At 41.6% G+C, this 22,702-nt stretch overlaps 1 protein-coding gene across 1 annotated transcript; it reads right to left on the reverse strand.

Moving 5' to 3' along the window:
• Positions 1–834: 834 nt before the first annotated feature.
• Positions 835–18,300, reverse strand: ldlrb (low density lipoprotein receptor b). Its single transcript, XM_084073286.1, has 18 exons — positions 17,959–18,300; positions 10,981–11,103; positions 10,415–10,537; positions 9,688–10,065; positions 9,389–9,511; positions 9,075–9,197; positions 8,600–8,722; positions 8,173–8,301; positions 7,314–7,485; positions 6,976–7,203; positions 6,378–6,496; positions 6,024–6,163; positions 5,460–5,601; positions 5,144–5,296; positions 4,629–4,826; positions 3,538–3,615; positions 3,096–3,256; positions 835–2,961 (listed from the first exon to the last, which is right to left on the reverse strand). The coding sequence occupies exons 1-18, from the start codon at positions 18,041–18,043 to the stop codon at positions 2,923–2,925; spliced, it is 2,637 nt and encodes an 878-aa protein (XP_083929412.1). The 5' UTR covers positions 18,044–18,300; the 3' UTR covers positions 835–2,922.
• Between the last annotated feature and the right edge of the window lie 4,402 nt (positions 18,301–22,702).

The raw sequence follows: 22,702 nt of genomic DNA on the forward strand, positions 1-22,702 counted from the left end.
AGGGAACCACTTAAAAGAATACTACAGTGTAGACATTCATCATTCTCCACTGCAATTGTCCCAAATACTCATCTCACTGCCCTCTGTGCCCTGTAATGTAAGCAGACTAAAGGGAGCTTATCCGACTGAAGCCCTTACAAGTTCAGACTTTAGTGCAGATATTGGTTAACTTGCCAAATGATTCACTTTATCCCAAGCCAGTAGATTTGGCATCTAGAACACAGCATCTCTGGGTATGTTTGGGATGCAAAAATATAGACTGAAAGCTGTTCTGTCACCAAACCCAAATCAGGGTGACATGCATTAATAGTGGAGTGATTGATTGGAGAAAACAGTAGTTTGTAGACGATACGAAACACATACAGCATGTGAATGTTGGCTTTGGCATACGAATATTACATTCAATCCACATCCAAGACCTTGATATGTGATAGCAAATCTGGACTTTCATGTTAGTTGTACATTTAATCTGTCTCATGTCTCAATATAATCATAGGTTACTATCATGCTTGTACATGTACTATACAATATGTCTCTTTTTAGAATGTCAAAATCCACCTGTTCAAATAACATAACTGTCCCTTAGGAAGGTAAAAGACAAAACAATGATTGAGAATTAGTTTTATTTAACAAAAAAACAAAATAAAAAAAGTCAAATAAATTGCAAAAATAGAGCACTTTATATGTAACATGCAGACTGTTATTGTGCTCTCGATCCTACAGACTTGTGATGAACTATGTGCTTTATACAATCCCACAAAAAGAAATGTACCGTAATGTATCGTTAGATGTGAAAATAAAAACTTCATTAACCACCAGCCAACCTGTAGAAGCTCACAACGCATTGCGCGATGCCATTATACAGTAAACCTATAGATCGGCTATTTTTTGAAGAAAAGCACATTTGAAATTATAGGCAAAAAAATATATGTTTTGCCTATAATGAAATGCCCCAAATTCAAAGTGGTTAATATTTATAATCTAGCCCATACTGTAGCTGCAACTGGAAAGCGCTACCGAGCAGCAATGATCCATACATAGGATGTCAGTGGTAGGATGTCACATACACAACACAGCCCATGAGTGCAACATTTTGATTGAACATAAGTTAGATAACTTAGTTACAGTATATTATATACTGCAGGCATGATTAGAATGACTTGTCTGAGGGAACAATTGACAATGTGGGCATCTGTGTTTACACCCAGAAAGGTACTTAAGTCAGACAATAAAAATAAATAGTATTTACAATATTTCTAGTTTTCAAATATACAAACAAAAATGAAACACCACAGTGAACATAGTTTGTAAAAAAAACAAAAGAAGAAAAGAAAAAAGCAACATACGAGACAATTTACAAGCTCTTGAAACATTATACACCATGTCATTCAATAACTATAACTACAACGTGCACACACACACGCACGCACGCACACACACACACACACACACACACACACACACACACACACACACACACACACACACACACACACACACACACACACACACACACACACACACACACACACACACACACACACACACACACACACACACACACACACACACACACACACACACACACACACACACACACACACACACACACATTATCCACAATGAATTTGGTTGACTTAGAAAATTCAGCAGCTTCTCTTTCTGCAACATAAACCATCCTTGATCCTCAACTCTGACTATACATAATTACAAAATAACTACTTACAAAAGGAAAATGGTAAAGAAAAATATATTTAGTTTAGATATAATTATTAGTCTAAAGTCTTGTGCAAAACAATAATAGATGCCAATGAACATTGTGGCTTTGCCATGAGAACCAACATAAATGAACAACTCTGAAGCCATGAGAAGCGTAGGCAACAAGGCAAATTACTGTTTTTTACTGAGTGGGGCAAAAGCGCCACGGTAATAACTACCATAGGAGTCAGTTTGAAAGGTAGTGGAGTCCATGATAAGACATTATGTACTGTACACAAATAACAGCAAGGTGGGATGCAGATGTCTATTTGATGGGAAAGGCACAAGATTACTGGTTACACATTAAACGTGTGTCTAGCACGGTCCAGACCAACAGGATGAGGCTCCTTTGGCCAACCCAGATATCAAGCCAACTTGTGTAGAGGTTTCTGGGCAAGTGGGCAAGTGACCAAGCGTGTGCCTTGAGTCCTTGTAAAAATGATAAGGCTATCTACTGTAGGTATAATGTTCTGCTTATTATAGTGCTATAGTTACCTACTGTACAGTAACAGTATGGCTTTAACATATCTACAAACAAGTATTTTGCCTTCAGTTGATTCTGTGCAAAGCAAGGCTTTGTGTAACATTTCAGCTCAAGAATGCATGATGACAATGAATGTACTGTAACACAGTAAACAGGTCAAGCTACTGTATAATGGTTGGTGGTTGTCAGATAAGAATTAAAGCATTGAAGAGATAAGGACCCTTCTGATCTCACTGTTAGGAGGTTGAAACAAAGAAAATGATTTACTTCAATCATGCATTAGTGCATTTGTCCTTCATTCTTATGTGATTCTAAGAAGTCCTGTCCGCAGTTTTGTTTGTCTTTTATGTCCTAAAAGACAACTACTGAAAGCGTAATGGCTTACTTCTTCACATTGTACAGATAATTATTTTTCTTTTTGGGAGGAGGGGGGGGGGTCCTTCAGACTTGGACGGCACAGTGCTGAGGTCAAAGATGTAAGCCACACAATGAGGTCATCAGGAGGGGGTGTACCTAATTCATACTTCGTCACATGAGGGTGCCACACTCCAAAAATAACCAACTTTCAGTGAGCGACTCCATCATGCGACAAAGTATAGATTTGGCTTAAGCAGCAGCAATAGTCTTTTACATCAGGAAATCTCTCTTTTAATTTCACAATGGTCTTCCTCATCTCCGGATCAAGCGATATCCATGTCCTCCATGCTCACCATTTGCCTCTGCAAAAATGTAGCCAAGAAAACACAACTAATGAGCCAAGAAATAACAGAGTATTCATATTTTTTCAGAAAGAAAAAGTATGGGATATGGTGTAATTGTCATGTGACAGCATTGATAATAAACTAAAGGGTACCTGAGGGTAAACATAGCCATCAGAACCGTTCCTGCAGATGTGGACTTCATCCTCAGTGGTCTTCTGGTACACTGGATTGTCAAAATGGATTGTGTTGGTGTTCCTTTGACGCCAGTGCCTCCATAGCAACATGGCTCCAAACATCAACAGACACATAATCACTGTGGAAAAACAGAGAAAAGTCAAAGGGTGATTACAATGACGTGGAAATTTAATCCGAATACAGATTAGATCAAAGAATATGCTGTGTGGTGTTCATTATTGCCACCAACAACTAGTCAAAGAGATAAAGACACTGAGGCCTGATTTATACTTAGTTGTGCGCCGGTGTCACACATCGAAGATAGCCAATCTACATACTCACACATAGGCTATTTTTGATGCACAACTACGTAGGTATAAATCAGGAATAAGTCTGCCCCATTGTAAATGTGCAACTTACTGATTGGCAACACTATGTAGAGAGCGATGGGGTGGGATGACTCCAACTCGTTGGGCATGGCTGCATATTTGTTGTTGACTGTTGACAAAGCACAGAAAGTGTTTAAGTTATTACTGCATAGATCACAGGGTTAACCACTTAAGCCCCATTTATGCTCTCGCAAATCTTGGAGGGGGAGATGGGCGTAGAGAACGGACGGCCCCACCCCCCGGTCCATCTTTAAGCCCCATTTTATACAGTGGCTATTTTCAAAGTTGTACGCCCATCTACAAGCTCACAACACCTTGCATTGTGACACTTTGTGAGCTTATAGATCTGCTAAGCTGCTATTTTCCCTATCTACAAAAAAGCAAAAATTGTGAATTTTTAAGTTTTGGAAATATCTGAAAACATATCCAAAATATTGCTGCCAGATTTAAAGTGGTTAAATATTCCAAGCAGTTTATCAAAATACAGTAGACATACTGGCAATATCCAAATGCACTGAGTCACCATTACTACACTATGTTCGGGGCGGAGTGAGTAATCAGAAGGCCACAGGTTCCGCACATATAATAATACCTCAGATTTATATTTATGTCCCTCCCTGAGACACTTAACCCCTAACAGCTCCGCCCGAGTGCTCATTATGACTATCTGAACAACCATCAGCTGGGTGAAACTGAAACAGAATTTCCACCGCAGGATTAACAAAAGGTCTCCACATCCCCCCTGTAGTTACGGTGATCTAGACCAGTGGTTCCCAACCTTTTTACCCCGGGACCCAAACTAGTGAAAATAGACGATCTACAAGCTCACAACACGTCGCATCGCGATGTGTTGCGACGTTTGTAGATCAGCTGAACTTGTAGATCTGCTATTTTCACTACTTCTTAAAAGTATCTTTTCCGAACGTTTGCATTTGTTTTTAACTTGTTGCATTTTGTGATGCTTTTAAAAATCATTTGAAATAATAATAATTAAAAACAAAATGTAGGAAACAAAAAATAAAGAGGTATTTACTAGCAACCCGTAAAAATGTATCCACGAACCACATATGGGTCCCGACCCACTGTTTGGGAAACCGTGATCTGGACCTTGAAGTACTGTACCTTGAGCAGTGAACTCAGGCTGCTGTGTGCTCTGGGTGGAGGCCTGGTCAGAGTCCTGGGGATGGTTATAGGGGGCAGAAGAAGATGTGGGCCTTTCGGTAGCACTAGGTGTTGTGGTGGTGGTAGTAGAAATTGTTGTTGGGTCTTTGGTGTCAAGCACGACTGTCGTGTTGGTTACAGAAGGAGGGACAACTGGGCCTGTTGGAAAAGTATTAGTGAAGGTACAGGTCAGCTAAGGTCACAGTTTAATAATAAAAAAGATACATCAAAAGAGGAGTGATGAACTATACATTTTCGTTTAATAGAAACATAAATCTTAACCACTTAAGCCCTATTCTATACTAATTGTATACGATGGTGTCGCACCGAAAATAGCCGATCCACAATCTCACAACGCATCACGACAGTATGCGTTGTGAGCTTGCAGATCTATATGAGCTATTTCTGATGAGTATTTTAAGAGTAGTGGCAAGTGGTTAAATGCAGTTCTTTAGGTGTGAATGCAAGACACTTACCAGCCACACATTTCCTCATGTCAGGTGCCAAGATCATGTTATCAGGACAGGCACAGGTGTACTTAGCAGACTGCTTGTTGATGTAAGGGGCAGGAAGACACAGAAACTCACAACCTCCGTTGATACGGTTATGCTCTCTGCACCAGTTCTTTCCTATAAGAGGGAGAAATTATTGTTATTATTAGGAGAAAGAAGTATTACAAGAGAAAGAGACGAGAGAGAGAGATGCATAATAAAATAAAACATCAGAAGACCTGATAATGGTTTTAATTTGACATTTGCAGTGGTTTTGAAGTCCAATGAAGTTCTACTGTACCAATAGGCTGCTTGAGGTTGTGGTACAGGACAATGTCCTCTGGCTGGACCAGGTCCCCAGCTAGCTCAGTGATATCCTGTCCTGTCAGACGGTTGGCACTCAGAACCATGTTGTTGGCTGAATCAGTCCAGAACACCTTCTCCTATGAAAGAGGAAAATATTTATATATTTTTAGTTAGACTAATTAATTTAAATAACAATGTCTTTATTTGAATTGTCTTTTGTTGCCGTTTTGGCTTAATCAATGAACTACTCATGAAGACTGATTTCATGGTACAAATGGATCATTCTTTATACAGTACACACACCGATGCTAAGGAAGAACGTTCTGGGTTTAGAACTAAAGGCCATTTGAATGGGGTGAAGCAATACTCTTGAAGCTGGCTAATGTGCCAAGCTCAGTAAGAGGGAGAGAACTTGTGTGTATAATAACACAGTTGTAAAAAAAGGAACACAAATAACCACCAGTTCCCAGCAAAGCAGCATACACATATGACCCTATTGTCAGGACTGTCAGGACAACCGTGTGCCAACATAACATCACCATTTAACATCACTACTAACCTCAAAGACAGCCAGAGAGATTGGGTGCATTAGTTTTTCCTCGTCGAAGATCAGCGTGTGTCGTGTACCTCCATTCACATCAATACTGGAGATGGTGTGCATCTTGGAGTCCACCCAGTACAAACGCTGGTTGACTATGTCTGTGTACGGACAAAGATAGTTACGAGTTGGACAAACTGCAAACAGTAACACTCTCTTTGATTTATCCATTTTGAACTCTTAGAGTGTACAAAATGTAACCAAATGGACCTTACGGGTCCATTTGGTTACATTTGTACAGGATTTTACTGTGTCAATTCATCATTCAGAACTGACTCAAATGCTTCCATTTAATGAGTAGGAGTATTTTCTTACCGAGAGTAATGCCATTTGGCCAGAGAATGTTGTCCGTTACCAAGGCAGTGCGGTCAGCACCATTCAGCCCGCTTTTCTCAATCTTGGCCTCATCGCTCCAATCAGTCCAATACATGAAGCTTGAGGAGAAAAAGAGATAAATCAGCAATGCAAGCATATGGAACACGTGGATTCAAACCCGGGTCTCCTGCATGGGAACATTTAGGATTCTGGGTTTAACACAGGGCTACTCCACTACACATACAGTGGTTGGCCCGAGGTTGTACACAACAACTATAAAATTGTGATTCATCCCAGATTAAACAGTAATATTGTGATTAATCCCAGATTAAACAGTAAAATTGTGATTCATCCCAGATTAAACAGTAAAATTGTGGTTCATTCCAGACTGAATTGCAGTTTCCATGCATCATGGTCAGGGCCTGGTTGCACAAAACTCTGTTTAAGATTTACTGTGTTCATCATACAGCTACTCATTTCTTCTAAGGAAACCGTGAGTGCATTTTTAAGGGAAAACATAATTTAGGATGCTTCATGCAACCGGCTTCAGATTTTTCTTCCATGTAAGCATCTTAAAGGAAACCTGCATGTTACTCACTTGTGTTCTGGGTCCACTGCAATGGCTCTTGGCTTCCCCAGGTTCTGGCTGATCAGGGTCTTCCTCTTACTCCCATCTGTAGTGGCCACAGAGATGGACTTCCTGATGCTGTCAGTCCAGTAGATGTTGCCATGGATCCAGTCGACAGCGAGGCCCTCAGGAGCCTCCATCTCGCTGTCAACCACAACACTGTGGTGGGAGGAGTCACCCGCCAGGTCCATCTTAGAGCTGTCAAAGTGAAAAGAGAAGCCATTGGGTCTCAAACATTTTCATGTCAATTATTATTCCTTTTCCAATTTAAGTCACACACACACTCTTTTGTGATCCAACATTCTAACCTGTAGATCTTCTTCAAGGAGTTGTCGGACCAGAATATGACATTGCTAGGGATATCCAGATCCAGTGCCACAGCATTCTTCAGCTGGGGAATCAGACGGACGTACTCAGTGCGGTCCAGTGTCATCTTCCTCACCTCATGTTTGTTGGTGAAGAACAGGTACGGGACCTCGCCTGGTGAAGACATTATATTGTAGCTGTCAGACAGAGACCTTGTATCTCCATATTTAAACTTTTTGGGGTTTCTTCGGTAAATGAATGCCCTACTTTGTCAAACAAAAGTAGCAAAAAATTGAAAATAAAAATAAGATTGCCGTGATAATTAAAGTGGTTAAGTGTGTCTGCGGGTTTTATAAACACTTAACCAATCAAAGTATTAACAATAGCTTATGACTATAATAACCACATTGGATCAATTTGAACACAGGTTCTTTTTTCCATTTTCTGAAAAGTAACAGTTTTGGACAAATAAGGTTTCCACCTGACAATATTGTTGCCATGGTAATGGTACTGGTTAACTTTTCATGGGTTAGTGAAACGGTATATCTCAACAAGAAGAAAAAGAAAATGTAGGAAGGAGTTTTTAATTGTGATATTTATACCGTGCCTTTAACCACTTCAATCCTATATACTTTGTTGACCTGGATGCACCAGGAGTCTGTTCTTGGGCCCCTCCTTTTATCCCTCTACACCAAATCTCTTCGCCGGAAAAAGCCGATATACAAGCTCACAATTTGTCGCGTTCCGACACGTTATGAGCTTGTAGATCAGCTGTTTTCCATGAAAGTTTGCCTATTATGACATGCCCGCAACAGGGACTCTAGGGTTCATGCGTTTAAAGACAATGAAATCAAACAATACCTGATTCAGCCATGCAGGTCTTCGTAACAGGATCTATCTCGTAACCCTGCCTGCATTCACACTTGTAGCTTCCGGGCAGGTTGATGCAAATCTGACTGCAAATATCTGGATCGATGCACTCGTCAATGTCTGCAGGTAGTGGGAGAAAAGATCAAAATATCAAATCTTATCCACATGTAAATCTCAAGTGGGAGCCGAGTTTATTTAAGCTCTGCAGGGCTGTGTTCAGGAAATTACATTTCCATTCCTTTGAATGGGATCCTCTTGTGTGGGCGTTTACGAGAGCGGAACAAAAGTTACACCCCGTTTCTTTAGTATGGGTTGAAACCTCAAAACAGTCATTAACATCATGTCATTTGTTGTCTTGTTGAGGTAGGGTTCCAGTGTACATTTCAAATGAGCATAACAATGGAGTCAGTCCTCTCACCTTGACAGGTTTTCTTGTCCACCATCAGGCTGTGTCCAGCAGGGCAGGAGCAGTTGAAACCGAGCTTTAGGTCTGTGCAGAAGTGAGAGCAGCCTCCGTTGCCAGTCAAGCACTCATTGTTGTCTATGTGGAATCAAATAAAAAAAGAAAGAACAGTCAATGCTAGTGTTCATGACATACTTTTTCCATATGGCAGCTCACTCTTTCAAACCGCTAACTATCTTGGCCAGTAATCCCTGACTACTAGGCTTGCTATTCCTGTCATATTTTCCAAGCTAAGATATGGTTTCTCTTTTTTCCCCAATGATGGTATGTTGGAGGAGAGCTTGAGTGAGTGTATTCCCAAATCATACTGGGTATACCGAGTGCTTGAATTACACAATATTTACTAACAAATTCAGTAAGACTGCGGGTAAAAAAGAAAGGAAAGCTGTGTTTCTATACAAGGTTGTAATATTTGTGACATTTTACTTACTACACTCTTTGACAGGTTCATCTGTCCAGTCTTGACAGTCTCTCCGTTTATCGCACACCTTCTCCATGCTAATACACTCCCCACTGCGACACTGGAACTTAGCTGGGCCTTCACACACATTCACTGCGGAGAAAAGTAGGAGAATACAATACATCTTCATTAGATGGTCGCATCATATGCACACTGACACTAAATCTTCTGAAAATGCATCAGACACATTCATCTGAGTCTTAATTGCGTATAAGCAAAGTATGCACTCTGACTGAATGACAGAGATTAAACTAAATAGGATGTCTGTTGGATCTGAGAATCACCTGTGTGACAGTCAATCTCGTCACTGTGGTCCCCGCAATCATATTCTTTGTCACACTGCCGGCTGCCATGGATACAGGAACCATCATTGCACTGGAACTCATCTGGTTGGCAAGTAGGACGACCTGCAAAAAACATGACGTTACAGTTTGAATGTATTTACTGAAAGATATTTTCAATTAAAATTGACAGAAAACTCATTACAGCCCAGGAATCAAAGATTCACCACAATACGAGCAATACAGAAATGGGGTATGAAAAAGGTTCTAAAAAATTAAAATGCTGAAACGAGGATGCTTACTGCAGTTTGCTTCGTCCGATCGATCCTGGCAGTCCACCCCGCCGTCACAGCGCCAGGCGCCATGGATACATTCCCCGTTGCCACATTGGAACTCGTGGGAGGCACATGGCTTCTCCGTCTTCTCCGGCTGCCGACCCACACAGTTCTGGGGCCACTCGTCGGAGCCGTCGGCGCAGTCACTGTCCCCGTCGCACGCCCACAGGCCGGGCACACACACCGTGTTGTTACACTGGAACGCACCCTCGCTGCAGGTGGCGGCAGGGCAGGCGGACTCGTCTGAGCCGTCCGAGCAGTCGCTGTCCTCGTCGCACACGAAGGAGGAAGACACGCACTGCCCGTTGGTGCAGCGGAACTCATCAGGGGTGCACGCCTTAGCAGCTGAGGGTGCAGAGTAGGGGGTGGATATTCAAAAATAAATACATAAAATAATAATAATCTCCTGCCTATTGTATCATTTATTCATTTTGTTTGCCTGTGTATATTCATCATTATTTGGAATTCATTTTTGGCTTTTTCATTGACTCTCCTTGGGATCAATAAAGTATCTATCCATCTATCGGCTTGTGTTTGGATGAATGGATTAACCACTTCCAACCTGATGTCTGTGAAAATGTTTAATAATTTAAAAAGAAATTCAGCGATCGGCTGTTCTATTTTTTAAACAGGGCTTAAGGTTAAGTTAATTATTTTCTACCATACTAGTCGATAATGCACTATAATATCTTACTGCAGTTCTGTTCATCAGCTCCATTGTCACACTCAGCCTTGCCATCACATCTCCAGCCTACAGGAATGCACTGTCTCCTGTCCCCACCACAGCTGAACTCAGTAGACAGACAGCTCCTGGCCTCTGATGGTGGAAACAGGAAGGAGCAGACAAGGAATTCCATCAACTAATCAATAATGCATGAGTCATGTTTCTGCTTTTTCTTTCACATATTTACAGAGCTGATAAGGCTACTGTACATAGGGTTTGGTTTATTGACCCTTGACTACATTTATGGTGTACATTTAGTCAATCATTTTCCACACTAATCAACTACAGCAGCTACCGTTTAGCTTTAGTTATGTTTTGCAGTAGACAGGCATTCAAATGGTTATACCACAAATAATGATTATGTTAATCAAGTGGCAGCCTCCACCTTAGTTCTGTTTATGTCTAACATTCAAATAAAGAAGACAGAGGGCTGGTACAGTAGTTTCTTTTCTTAAATGAGCATTTACACCTCATTTAGATTTTTTTCTACATTTTTCTAATTTTTAGCATTGAAGTACTGTCTGCATTATATTTACCACAGCTAGCAGTTAGCTCATCGGATCCATCACCACAGTCGTCACTTCCATCACACACCCATCTGTTGGTGATGCACTTCAAATTTTCACACCGAAACTGCCTTGAGTTGCATGTTGCTGCATCTATGTATAAGAAAATACACAGTTCACAATATGATTCTGCACACACGCTCACCAATACCCAGGTAATCACACACACACACACACACACACACACACACACACACACACACACACACACACACACACACACACACACACACACACACACACACACACACACACAGAGAGGAGAGACTATTGCAACATTGAATGAGTCTAACTAGCATTGTGGAAGAGTCAAACTGTACTACCTTTAATCCGTTTTAGTAATTACAAAAAAGAAAACAAAAACATCTGAACAACAGACACATTTCTGTCTTCAGGCCACCGTGAGTCCTTTTCAAGGTAGACTGAAGTGCATTTTCACTCTTTCTGGCTTGAGCTGTGCTCAAGGAGGTGTGAGAATGTGCCTACTGTCACTAAACACTCTGGGAAGGAGCTTTTTCCAAGTTGTTTGTGAAGACATTCCAGCTCATGTGAGGATATTAATGATTGGCACAATAATTAATTAATAATATCAAATCTTACACCCTCTCATTCCTGCCTGATATGACAAACTCTGTTATGAGTGTTTGATAGTGAATTATGAATATATATGAACACATTTATGTCAACATGAGATAAGTCCTATCCTGGTTAAGTTAATATACAACCATGATGACTACAAATTACAGTGTCAAGATAAAGATTACACAATGGTGTGAAACTACACAGTTACACTGTGTATTGTGCCATAGGGGATTAACCATTATTTAAATTAGTGACACTTCCTGGAAACAGCATAATGGGGCAATGATCACTTGTGGACATGACCAACCCTTATATGGCTTAACTTTTCTCTCACACCGTGAGAGAGATCAACTCATTCCTGCAGGATGTAAGGTTTAACAGTTTGAGGAGGTATGACCATAAATCATCTCTGGCTTAGTTTAGGCTCCAGAGATGACCTCTGAGTGACCTCGGATCTCAGAGACCCAACCAGTCAAAGCACTGGTGACACCAGAGTGAGAGCACACTGGAAGCCATGGGTCATCTCATCAGAGCAAAGTGACATCTGGTTTCCTCAGCGAGGTTTCTGCTGTCAAATTCCTTTGTGCCCTCAGGCAGGGCAGCATGATGGAGGCAAATAAGACTATCCCTTTAAGACAATAGGATGGGAGGAGTTTGGCCATCACACCACCAGCAGCTGATTGGCCCCAGAGTGACATTGACATTCTTCAGATCAGCATCATCACAGTGACTCAATACCACTGATGGAAGAAGTGCTTGAGCAAAAGTATCAATACCACAATATAAAAAATACTCTGTTAAAAGTAAAAGATCTGTATTGAAAATGTTACTTCAGTAAAAGTACAAAAGTATTGGTATAGAAATATACTTAAAGTACAGGGGTGAATTAGTAGTTTCCATGCACTGCTTAAAACGAGCATAGACTGTGTGGATACCGGCTGACTTTTTTCAGTTGAAATAGCAACCGATGCCACTGCAACATAGTCACACACCCACCAACTGACACATACACTGTACACACATACACCTGGCCTCAGAAAAATAACCACAAGGCCAGGATGCGGTCTTAATTCCGATTCATACTTTGTTGTTTGATGCTCAGAAAAAGAGAGAAAAAAAAGTTTCAACTGCAAAACATGACACGTTGCAGCACACAGTATAAATTGGGCTTTGATCTTCGTCATGTCACTCAGAGTAACCGCTCCACCACCACTTCCTTCAAAAAGGCACAGACCAAACCCATACATTTACCTCTATCTCATCTTGCATTATTATTGGCCGTTATTGTCTGTGCAACATAGGAGAACTCTGGGTGATCCTGGAATGCCCTCCCGACGTCTTTCATCCCCACTTACTCTTGGCTGCCATAAACCCATGTTTCCAGTGAAACCACCACACACACACTAATGCACGAGCACACACACACTGTACAGTCACTGTGGCTGAAACAGACCAGGCGTGGTGCCAGTGGGAGGTTCTGTAAATGGAGTTTTCCCAGCATCGTTCAGCTGTTCTTGGAGAGAAGCAGTGACGATTTTACAAGACAGGCCCTCTGTTGCTTGAGACTTATAAGGTAAGTGCCAGTGAAAATTGAGAAGCTGCCCCTATCTCACACACGCGGCTTTGAAAGCCATTCATTCATTCATCATTCACTCCACTTGTGAGAGGGGTGAAAGTGGGTCAAATGGTTGGTGGTTTCCTGACCTCAAAGTCCCTAGTCTCATGTAGCCAGATGATCACAGCTGGCTAACAAACCTACATCTATTGCTTTGAAACTAAATCATAAATCATAATTATAAAGTCTTTGCATTGGTTCTGCAATGCAGTTTTTTATAATTTTTTACAAATTGTTTCCACCCAGTTCTAGCCCCCTACATTGAATTTAGATGTCCCCACCCAGATGTATCTGTAGTAGGCAGATATCTCCAATCATCTGACAGGAAGCATGTACTGTGCTGCACCTACTGCAGAAAGTTTAGAAACAAACCACCAACCAACCGTCTTTATGAGACAGGAAGCTCCTCTGGTCTCATTTTATTATTTTCGACTGCTTAACTTCACCGCTACTTTGACAACAGTAGTTTTACCAGCTACCCCCCACAAGAATACAGGTTGCATTAGATAGGTTGTTTTGTGCAGAGAAAGGACAAGTTTAGTGCCATGTAGTTTAACCACATGAATGAACCCATGAAGTTTTGTATTTTTACTTTTCAAACAGACTATCTTCAAGCTCACAACCTGTCACGATGCGACGCATTGCAAGCTTCTGGATTAGATCTACTATTTTACCCATTTGTCATACAATAAAGTATATAGGGATTATATATGGTTAATACATTACTAGTGCTTCAAGCGTCTTTCCTGTCATATCAAGCTATTAAGAAATTACCTTCCATTTTTACATCTGAAAAGATCTTGTGTGAGGCATTTCGTAGAGTGAAAAGTTAAGGTCAGATTCAGTTTACTTATTAGCCAAAAACTGGAGTCTGTTGCACATCAGTATTATGGCGTTGCCATGCCAATCATGTGATCCATAGACCATATGATGGGAATAGGACCCAAGCATGTGAACAGGTTTTTTACTTTGTTTGTTTTATACGGCTTCGTCATCATAAAAACACGTGTCTTGATGCTCTACCAGTCCGAAAATGACATTTTACCTCCGGTAGACTGTACATAATATTATGTTTGCCTTCCAGGTGGGGTGACTAAACAAACAAGAGATAATATACTGTAGACAGTAAAGAGGAGGGTCAGAGATCCTTTATGACTTCCCTTTCACATAAATGAATCTGTATTGTTTTAACAGGAATTTAAAAATGTACTTTTACCTGTCAATTGATCAATTGACAAAAATAAATTCAAATGTATTTTGTAATTGCCTAAATCGATTAGCTTAAATGATTAACCACTTATTTTACACTTAGCTGTACAATGGTGCTGTAAAAATACCAAAAATAGCACATGCATTATGAGCTTGTAGATCCGCTGTTTTCTGTATGTTTGTTTATAGATTATTCTATCTATAACTGCAAGGAAGTGTCTGTCTGTGTGCCTTTTATGCCCATATGGAGATGTCTGTATAGGTCTGCCTGTGTCCCTTTTATACCCATATATGGAGTTCCCTGATGTCACCAATATGACGTTATAGTACAGACGTCAGAGACTGGCCTATAAGCAGTACGATAATGGGTACTGCACCAAGTACTCTGCCAACAGGTACAACAGGTACTCTGACAACAGCGAGTATAACGGGTACTAGGACTGACAACCGGTACAACGGGCATAACCGGAGGCTGGAGGGATACGTTCCCAATGGGCATCGCCCTAGTTTTACTTCTTATAATAAATACAATCGATAAGTTTGATTGACTGTTGCACTCCTTGATGTATTACATATACAATACCACTTCTTGTAGGTAAAAAGAGACCTGTATGTGTGCAGATCCTCCGGCAAGAGTGCCTCAATTCAATTAGGTTAACTGTGCTGAGAAACAGCCTCCTTCAAGATGCTATTTATACCTATGGTGTGCAGCAACCTGCACATCACCCCATGGCACGTGCACGCATACAGTGCACACCCACTTACATCAGCAGACTGAAGTATAATGCCGTATAAATGTTGTTCTAGTCTTGTGACGTTTTAATCCTTTTATGTGATGTGAGATGATGCAGGCCTACAGTATGTTGTTGTGTTGTGTTGTCAAGGTTCGCAAAACAAATTTCCATGAAAATGGACAATATACAATTGAATATCTTCCAAGAATAAGAATTAAACGAGTTTGACTGGTATTCACTGCCATGTCCACGACAACACACTACTTTTGTAAGGACTCGTTAAAAGGAAACACTGTTGTCGTTTAACTGACACATAATATCATACGCCTCCCACCACACCACAGACATTTGTGAGTTTATCTGTACTCAAATATGTAGAAGAGCCAAGGCTGGTCTATAAGCAGCAGTTAATGAATGACTACTACACTGTGCATCAAAGGGACCAGCAGCCTTGACACATGCTTGCAGATATGAGTTGATACTGGTTCCGATTCTGGCTGCATTTTCTTTTACAAATTGAGTAGAAATGCATTTGGTCTCATTGCTTTGGGGGGAAGGGCAGATAGTCAGATAGTTGGTGCAGTGTTAAATTAAAGCCACTTTAACCCTATATACCAGTGGTTCTCAAACCTTTTAATTTCAAGCTCCCCCATAACTCTTAGAGTTACAAACCTGTAAGGGTCCATTTGGAACCCCCTCAAGGAACCCAGAGGGTCCCTGGACACCACTTTGAGAACCACTGCTATATACTTATGACCCAGTCTATACTAGGCCCCCTTCTGTAACTACATTAATATCTTTGGCAAAAATAGGTGATCTACAAGCTCACATTGCGTGAGCCCCAGAATAGGGATGCTAGGGGAGTAGGGTTCAAGTTGTTAATCTTTTCTCCACAATCAAACGACTTTTAATTCCAACATGCCAAGTACTTCCAAATTTGACTGAAACCATGCCTGGAAAGCAAATGCAAGGCTTAACATCAGGCAAATTAATCACGCTGCCATCTGTAGGCTCATCAGAAGCCGAGCAGCTTGTCTCGATGACACAGCTCTGCAGTATGGCATTTTACTCATGCTTTTCTGTAACCAATCAAGGACGTGATCTAGTCAAGTAATAACATCATACTCCAGAGGGACCCCCTAATAGTAGCAACAATGTTCTCATTTAGATTAATTTATGAAACACTGATAGTTCATAATATCTTGCTTGAACTGAGTCCAATCAGCCATGCATGCACAAGAAAGTGAATGGGGCTTTGCTTTAGCCTTTAGTAGAGTATTCTACATGGTTAAGCCTTATTTGAAATGCATGCTTAGCATATGTGTGACAGCACACACACACACACACACACACACACACACACACACACACACACACACACACACACACACACACACACACACACGAAAAACTGGACCAAAGTTCTAATCTGGAAAATCTCTTGAAGGAAAACTGAAAATTGGAGGATTACTGGAACAGCCTGGCCAAAGCCAAGTTAAATCTCAACACACTGTTGGCCTTAAGGGCATTAAGGCCACCGTAACCTTTTTCATTGTTTGACAGCTAGGCTATGGGTGGGTAGCCTAAATGGTAAAGGGAAAGTAACACTGTCATCCCCTTTAAAGGACAATTCCGGTGTTTCTTTTTTTTTGCCGCACCCTTTCCTCTGCTGTGACAACATGAGCCTCTCCTCCTCATAGACTGTAATATCATACCACATGAAACCTGACCTGAAGCTCTTCAAAAAGGTTGATCAAAGATGATGATTCATCTCCAGTAAGTCATTGATATTGGAAAGACTAGCTAACAGGGCTACACTGTATATTAATCATTATCTTATTTATTGTTAAATACGTTAGAAGGGGGTCTGGCTGGGTCAACTCCAATGCCTGGCAGTAGTGGGTGCGTTCGGAAATTACGCCTATACACTCGCCTATTAGTTTGTACTGGCCAGTGCGCTCAGTGCTGTATTTTCGAACGCACCCAGTTTCACCATAACCCTCCCCCTTAAAGTCCACCCAGTACCAGTGGTGGAAAAAGTACTCACATCAGTTTACTTTAGTAAAAGTATCATACTGCAATGTAGAAATACTTTGTTACAATTAAAAGTTCGGAATTCAAAAATTCGGAATTGAGTAAAAGCACAAAAGTATTGATATCAAAACGTACTTAAAGAACCAAAAGTAAAAGTACTTGTTATGCAGAATGTCTCATTTCACAAGTTTTCAAATGTATAAAAATCTTTTGAAAATAGAAGATCTGCTATTTTCAAATGGCCGAAATGCAGGGTGAAGTGGTTAATGTATCTTTTTTAATAATCAAAATCTACAAAGTAGCCTAACCAATAACCAACCTTTTCAAATAAGTGTAGGGGAGTAAAAGTACAATATTTGCCTCCAGTGAAGTAAAAAATACCTAAAAATTGTACAGTGAGTAAATGTACTTAGTTACTTTACACAAATGCGCAGTACCCACCGAGCATCACGCATGTAAACAAACAACGAATGAATGAATTCGCTTTTTAACCCATTTTTTACCGACTAATGTCATGACATGCCCTGGCCTGGACACAGTGAAATGATGTCAAGAAACATGAAAGCGGCCATCATCACATCCTAGCCTTGGATAAAGACGGTCATAGATGTATTTTACCAATTTTGACATAAAATGTCAAAATCGATCAAATACATATATGATAGTCTTGATCCAAGGCTAATCACATCCTAACGATGTGTGTGACAGTGTCCCTGAATGAACCACAGGAAGTGCACACAGAGAGCATCACTTTGAAAGATTCTCTCTACTCACCAGCTTGAGCCACACCATGAATCAGCACCAGCAGCAGGCAGCAACACGTGGACAGTCCTGCGTTTCCCCGCAACGTCCAAAACATGTTGTCTCTCCTCTCGTCTGGACGATCAAAGAATGGATCAAACAAGCCACCGACAGAACAGACCTCCCGCTGTGTGAACACACTGACTGACAGCTATCACAGCTCACAGGTGAGGCGTCAGTGAGCTCTCCTCTCTTCTTCAGGGATGCGATCTGTGAGATGATGAACGTGTCTAGACGGACAGACCGACAGACAGACAGACCTGCACCGACAGCACCAGACGATCAGTGCCAGGAAAATATTAGAGCTCTTTGACTCACAGCTGACCATTTTCTATGAGGTCCTCGGAGGGGGGCGGGGCCAGCAGAGTGGTGTGATATTTGAAATGAGACATGAGCCGCGGCGGGGGAGGAGCCTATGATACCCATCATCACATTACTACTGTTATCACTCTGCTGTGTCTCTCTCTCTCTCTCTCTCTCTCTCTCTCTCTCTCTCTCTCTCTCTCTCTCTCTCTCTCTCTCTCTCTCTCTCTCTCTCTCTGTACTGCCGTCCTTAGATCACCCTGTCATCCATCCCTCTCATCATCACCCCCCTCCTCGGCTCCTCCACCCCAACTCTCTCTCTCTCTCTCTCTCTCTCTCTCTCTCTCTCTCTCTGTCTCTCCCTCCCCCTCTCTCTCTATTTTTTTGGGCCTGGTCTACAGGATACACTACACCTCAAACATAAAGACACCATGTACCTGTCAAACTACTTCAAAAACGTCAATGACGTCCACAATGACAACACCAGAGAGGGGGAGCTCCACAAATCACATTCAATCCAGATTTGGCTCAAACAAGGGATTACATCCGTTCCACTGCTATGCCAACAAAATGTGGCATAGCAGTATAGAAAGAATTACCAACTTTACCAAACCTCTCACTTACAGGTGGCTGCAATTCAGAACTGGCCCCTGTAAAAAGTCAAAGCCTAAATGTTTTGATGAATTCAGTACAAAGGACCCCAATGGAACTGTATTGAACTGTACTTCCCTGTGCTTGTCTTTGAAAACTGTTAATAAAGTAGTCCAAATCTGCCTGTAGTTAATGGTGAGAAAAGAGAGAGGGATGGCAGAAGGGGGGTTTGTTGTGTACATGAACACGTGAGCCATCAGTAGTGTCCAGTCATCAGGGCAGGGGACAAAGACTGTATGGATATTTATTGTTTATTGATCTTTTACTATAGAAGGGGGGGTGTCGAGGCAACTGAGCTGGTAATGGGAATAGACTGTGAAGAACACGCTCATAGATCACGATGAAAACCATGCTCTCAAAACATATTAATGAAATGAATCAGAGAGAAACCATTTGTGATGAGAACATTATCTCCTCTCTTTCTGTTAGTTTGTTGCATGGGGAGAGTTACTGGCCTCTGCTGGTTCCATGGAACCAGCTATGGGAGACATTTCTGGAATGTTGACTAGGCTGCTGGACGACATAATTCTACGGCTCCCACCATCACCTCTCACCCAACAAACACACCCAAGTGGGGCGGGGATAAAGACGCGTGTGTGTTGTTGCATCCACGTGAGGGTGTGTGGGGGTTAGTCAATGCTCACTATTGTCTGAGCATTTGCCCTTGTCAAGTGGGACAGAAAGAAATGTGAACATGGGTTCTTCTGTACAGATACTGTGATAATTCTGTATCAGTACTATGATGATAACTATTGATGATAACTGATGATACTCATGATGATAACTACTGCTCCATGTCCAACTGTTCAAGGCCTATAGATTTGATAAAGTGTTGCCATTATCTGGTAGAGCAATAAAGCGAAAGAATCAGTGCAGACAAATACAGAAACATACAGACTGTGTGTGTGTGTGTGTGTGTGTGTGTGTGTGTGTGTGTGTGTGTGTGTGTGTGTGTGTGTGTGTGTGTGTGTGTGTGTGTGTGTGTGTGTGTGTGTGTGTGTGTGTGTGTGTGTGTGTGTGTGTGCGTGTGTCTGTATCTGTATCTGTGCACACACAAGTCAGTGCGTCTCTGTATTTGTCTGCATGTGTGTGCACAGACTCACACACACACACACACACACACACACACACACACACACACACACACACACACACACACACACACACACACACACACACACACACACACACACACACACACACGACACACACACACACACACACACACACACACACACACACCAATCGCACACATGTGAATGTACTAGCACAAACTGATATACATACACTACAATGTTCTGTGATAGTGATATCACATCAGATATACGACTGACCACCTAATCCCTAGCGTCCCTATTCTGGGGAAAACATTTGTCGGAAATAGCAAATCTAAATGCTCACAACGTGTTGCAACTTGCGAGGATGTAAATCTGCAATTTTCAGTGAAGGGATTTGGTGTAGAGGGAAAAAGGAGCAAGCCTAGTATAAAGCCCTGGTAGTCTCGCGTGGCCAGACTGTTGCCTCCCACAATTTTCAATTCAGAGATTGTGGAATAGTTGTCTGGCTAAGCCCTGGGGATTCCAGTCAACAAAGTATGAATAGCATAACAGAATAGTACTTGGAGGCCAGTCACGTTGGTCATATGATGCACAAACTTGGGAGAGTTGGGGGATCTCCATGGGCAAACGTGTCAACCAATCAGTCTGTGTGTGTGTGTGTGTGTGTGTGTGTGTGTGTGTGTGTGTGTGTGTGTGTGTGTGTGCGTGCGTGCGTGCGTGCGTGCGTGCGTGCGTGCGTGCGTGCGTGCGTGCGTGCGTGCGTGCGAGAGAGACAGACAGAGAGAGACAGAGAGAGAGCACCAGAGTGTAGTTTTAGTTTATGTATAGATTTTCTTCCTCGTTAAACCACGTCACATTACTTGCCAAAATCACTCATCAGCAGAACATCCAACTGGATCTTGGAATACAAACCGTTCCATTCAATTGCTGTTCCCTTAGGCTTAGAGCATGAAAGCATTGTCGCTCATACAGTAGAACAGGGGTTTTCAATTGTGAACCAGGGACCACCACCCTGACTAAATATCTTCCTGGGGGGATCACTGTTGTGTTGGGTGGGGAATGAGATATGGTCTAAGATTAGTTTTAACACTTGATCATGCATCCCATGTCTAAGGCATTATAAACATACTGATCTGCCTTTACGTAACACTGTATAATTATAGTTATAAGAACTCATAAACATTCATAATGCTTTATAACACTGTTTCTCAACCAATGGTATGCAGGTGGTCCATGGGAAAATGTTTTCAAATGTAAATACATAAATAAATTGTACTTTTGTTAAATCAAATGTATTAAAATATGTTTACATAATACTTCATAAGTCCATCAAATGTAAGAAAGCCTTTGATTTAATAGGCGTGGTGTGGGGGGAAAAGCTTGAATTTAAATAATGACTGTTAAGGGCTTGATATAATTTGTTGCACGATACTTCCCCTACTTGAGATTCAAACTCTCTTTTGTGGAACTTGTAAATGACAACATTGACGCGTCATCTTAGGTGCAACGTTTCTCAATAAGTGTGTCCTAGTGTCTCTTCTTGGCTATAGTGGACAGGGACAGAGACTTACGTCATTTTCTGGCTCCAACCTTGCCCTGTACATATTCTTCAGGTGTGCCAGTGTGGAAATATTTTTGTAGTTACAAAAGGTCAAATAGATTTTTTTGCTGCAAGCTCTGGGAATATACCTGACAACTCATATTTGGATTGTGCCAAAGTGTCATTGAGCAAGACACTGAAACCCCTAACCGCTCTTGCAGGTTAGTACCTTGCTTGCAAGGTTGCATCTACTGCATCATCGTGTGTGACTGTGAATGGGTGTGTGAATGGGTGTGAGTAGGTGTGTGAATGGGTGTGTTAAAGGGTGAATGTGATGCACATTGTAAAGTGCTTTGGATCGGTGGTTCCCAAACGAATTTAGCTCGAGCCCCAAAAGAGTAATGTGGTGTCTGCCCGGGACCCAAACGTCCAAAAATACATCATGAATGAACCACTTAAGCCCCATTTAATAATGAAAATCACTACTTTCAAATTCTTAACATTTATTGAAATGTATTTTTGTTGGGTCCAGAGCCCATTGGTTGGGAAACACTGCTTTTTTATAATACAGTGTTTTACATTGAGTGAAGCAGTGAGTTTTTGTCCGGTGTGTCTTAACATATGTTTGTGTAGCCTACTGTACCCACATTTAGTGACACCACCACTTGAGGTGACTACTACTACCATGTGTCTTGTTTTGGGTCAGGGGTCGGCCCTCTTATCACCTAAAATGCCCTACCGCCCCACCCCTCCCCCTCTGGCAGATGTCAACAGCTGGTTTTGAGTTTCAAACCTCAGGGTTCCTAGAAGTCAGGAAACCCATTCCACCTTCCTCCCACACTCTCTTACAAAGTTAAATGCTGAGCGTTAATTTAACGCTGACAAATGAATCTGAAAGGGTCCATTTGTACACTCTCAGGGTTGAATTAACGCTCAAGATTTTACAGTGCACTGTCTGAAGAAAACATTTCCAAGTTAAACACACTCCACTCTGTCAAAATACTGTTGAAAACGCCCACTTGCTCACACATACACGTGTGAGACACGCACGCACGCACGCACGCACGCACGCACGCACGCACGCACGCACGCACACACACACACACACACACACACACACACACACACACACACACACACACACACCATGACATCTCCCAAAGGG

The sequence above is a fragment of the Gymnoscopelus microlampas genome, assembly GCF_963454915.1.
Source record: "Gymnoscopelus microlampas genome assembly, chromosome: 2".
NCBI classification, from domain to species: Eukaryota; Metazoa; Chordata; class Actinopteri; order Myctophiformes; family Myctophidae; genus Gymnoscopelus; species Gymnoscopelus microlampas.

Bases quoted from the DNA above. Each gene is read 5' to 3' on its own strand.
- ldlrb (XM_084073286.1), bottom strand. From the start codon at position 18,043: ATGTTTTGGACGTTGCGGGGAAACGCAGGACTGTCCACGTGTTGCTGC. The intron at 7,486-8,172 runs GTATTGTTTGAT...TGTCTTCACCAG, and splicing joins GACCTGCATGGCTGAATCAG to GCGAGGTCCCGTACCTGTTC. The intron at 7,204-7,313 runs GTTAGAATGTTG...TCACTTTGACAG, and splicing joins TCCTTGAAGAAGATCTACAG to CTCTAAGATGGACCTGGCGG.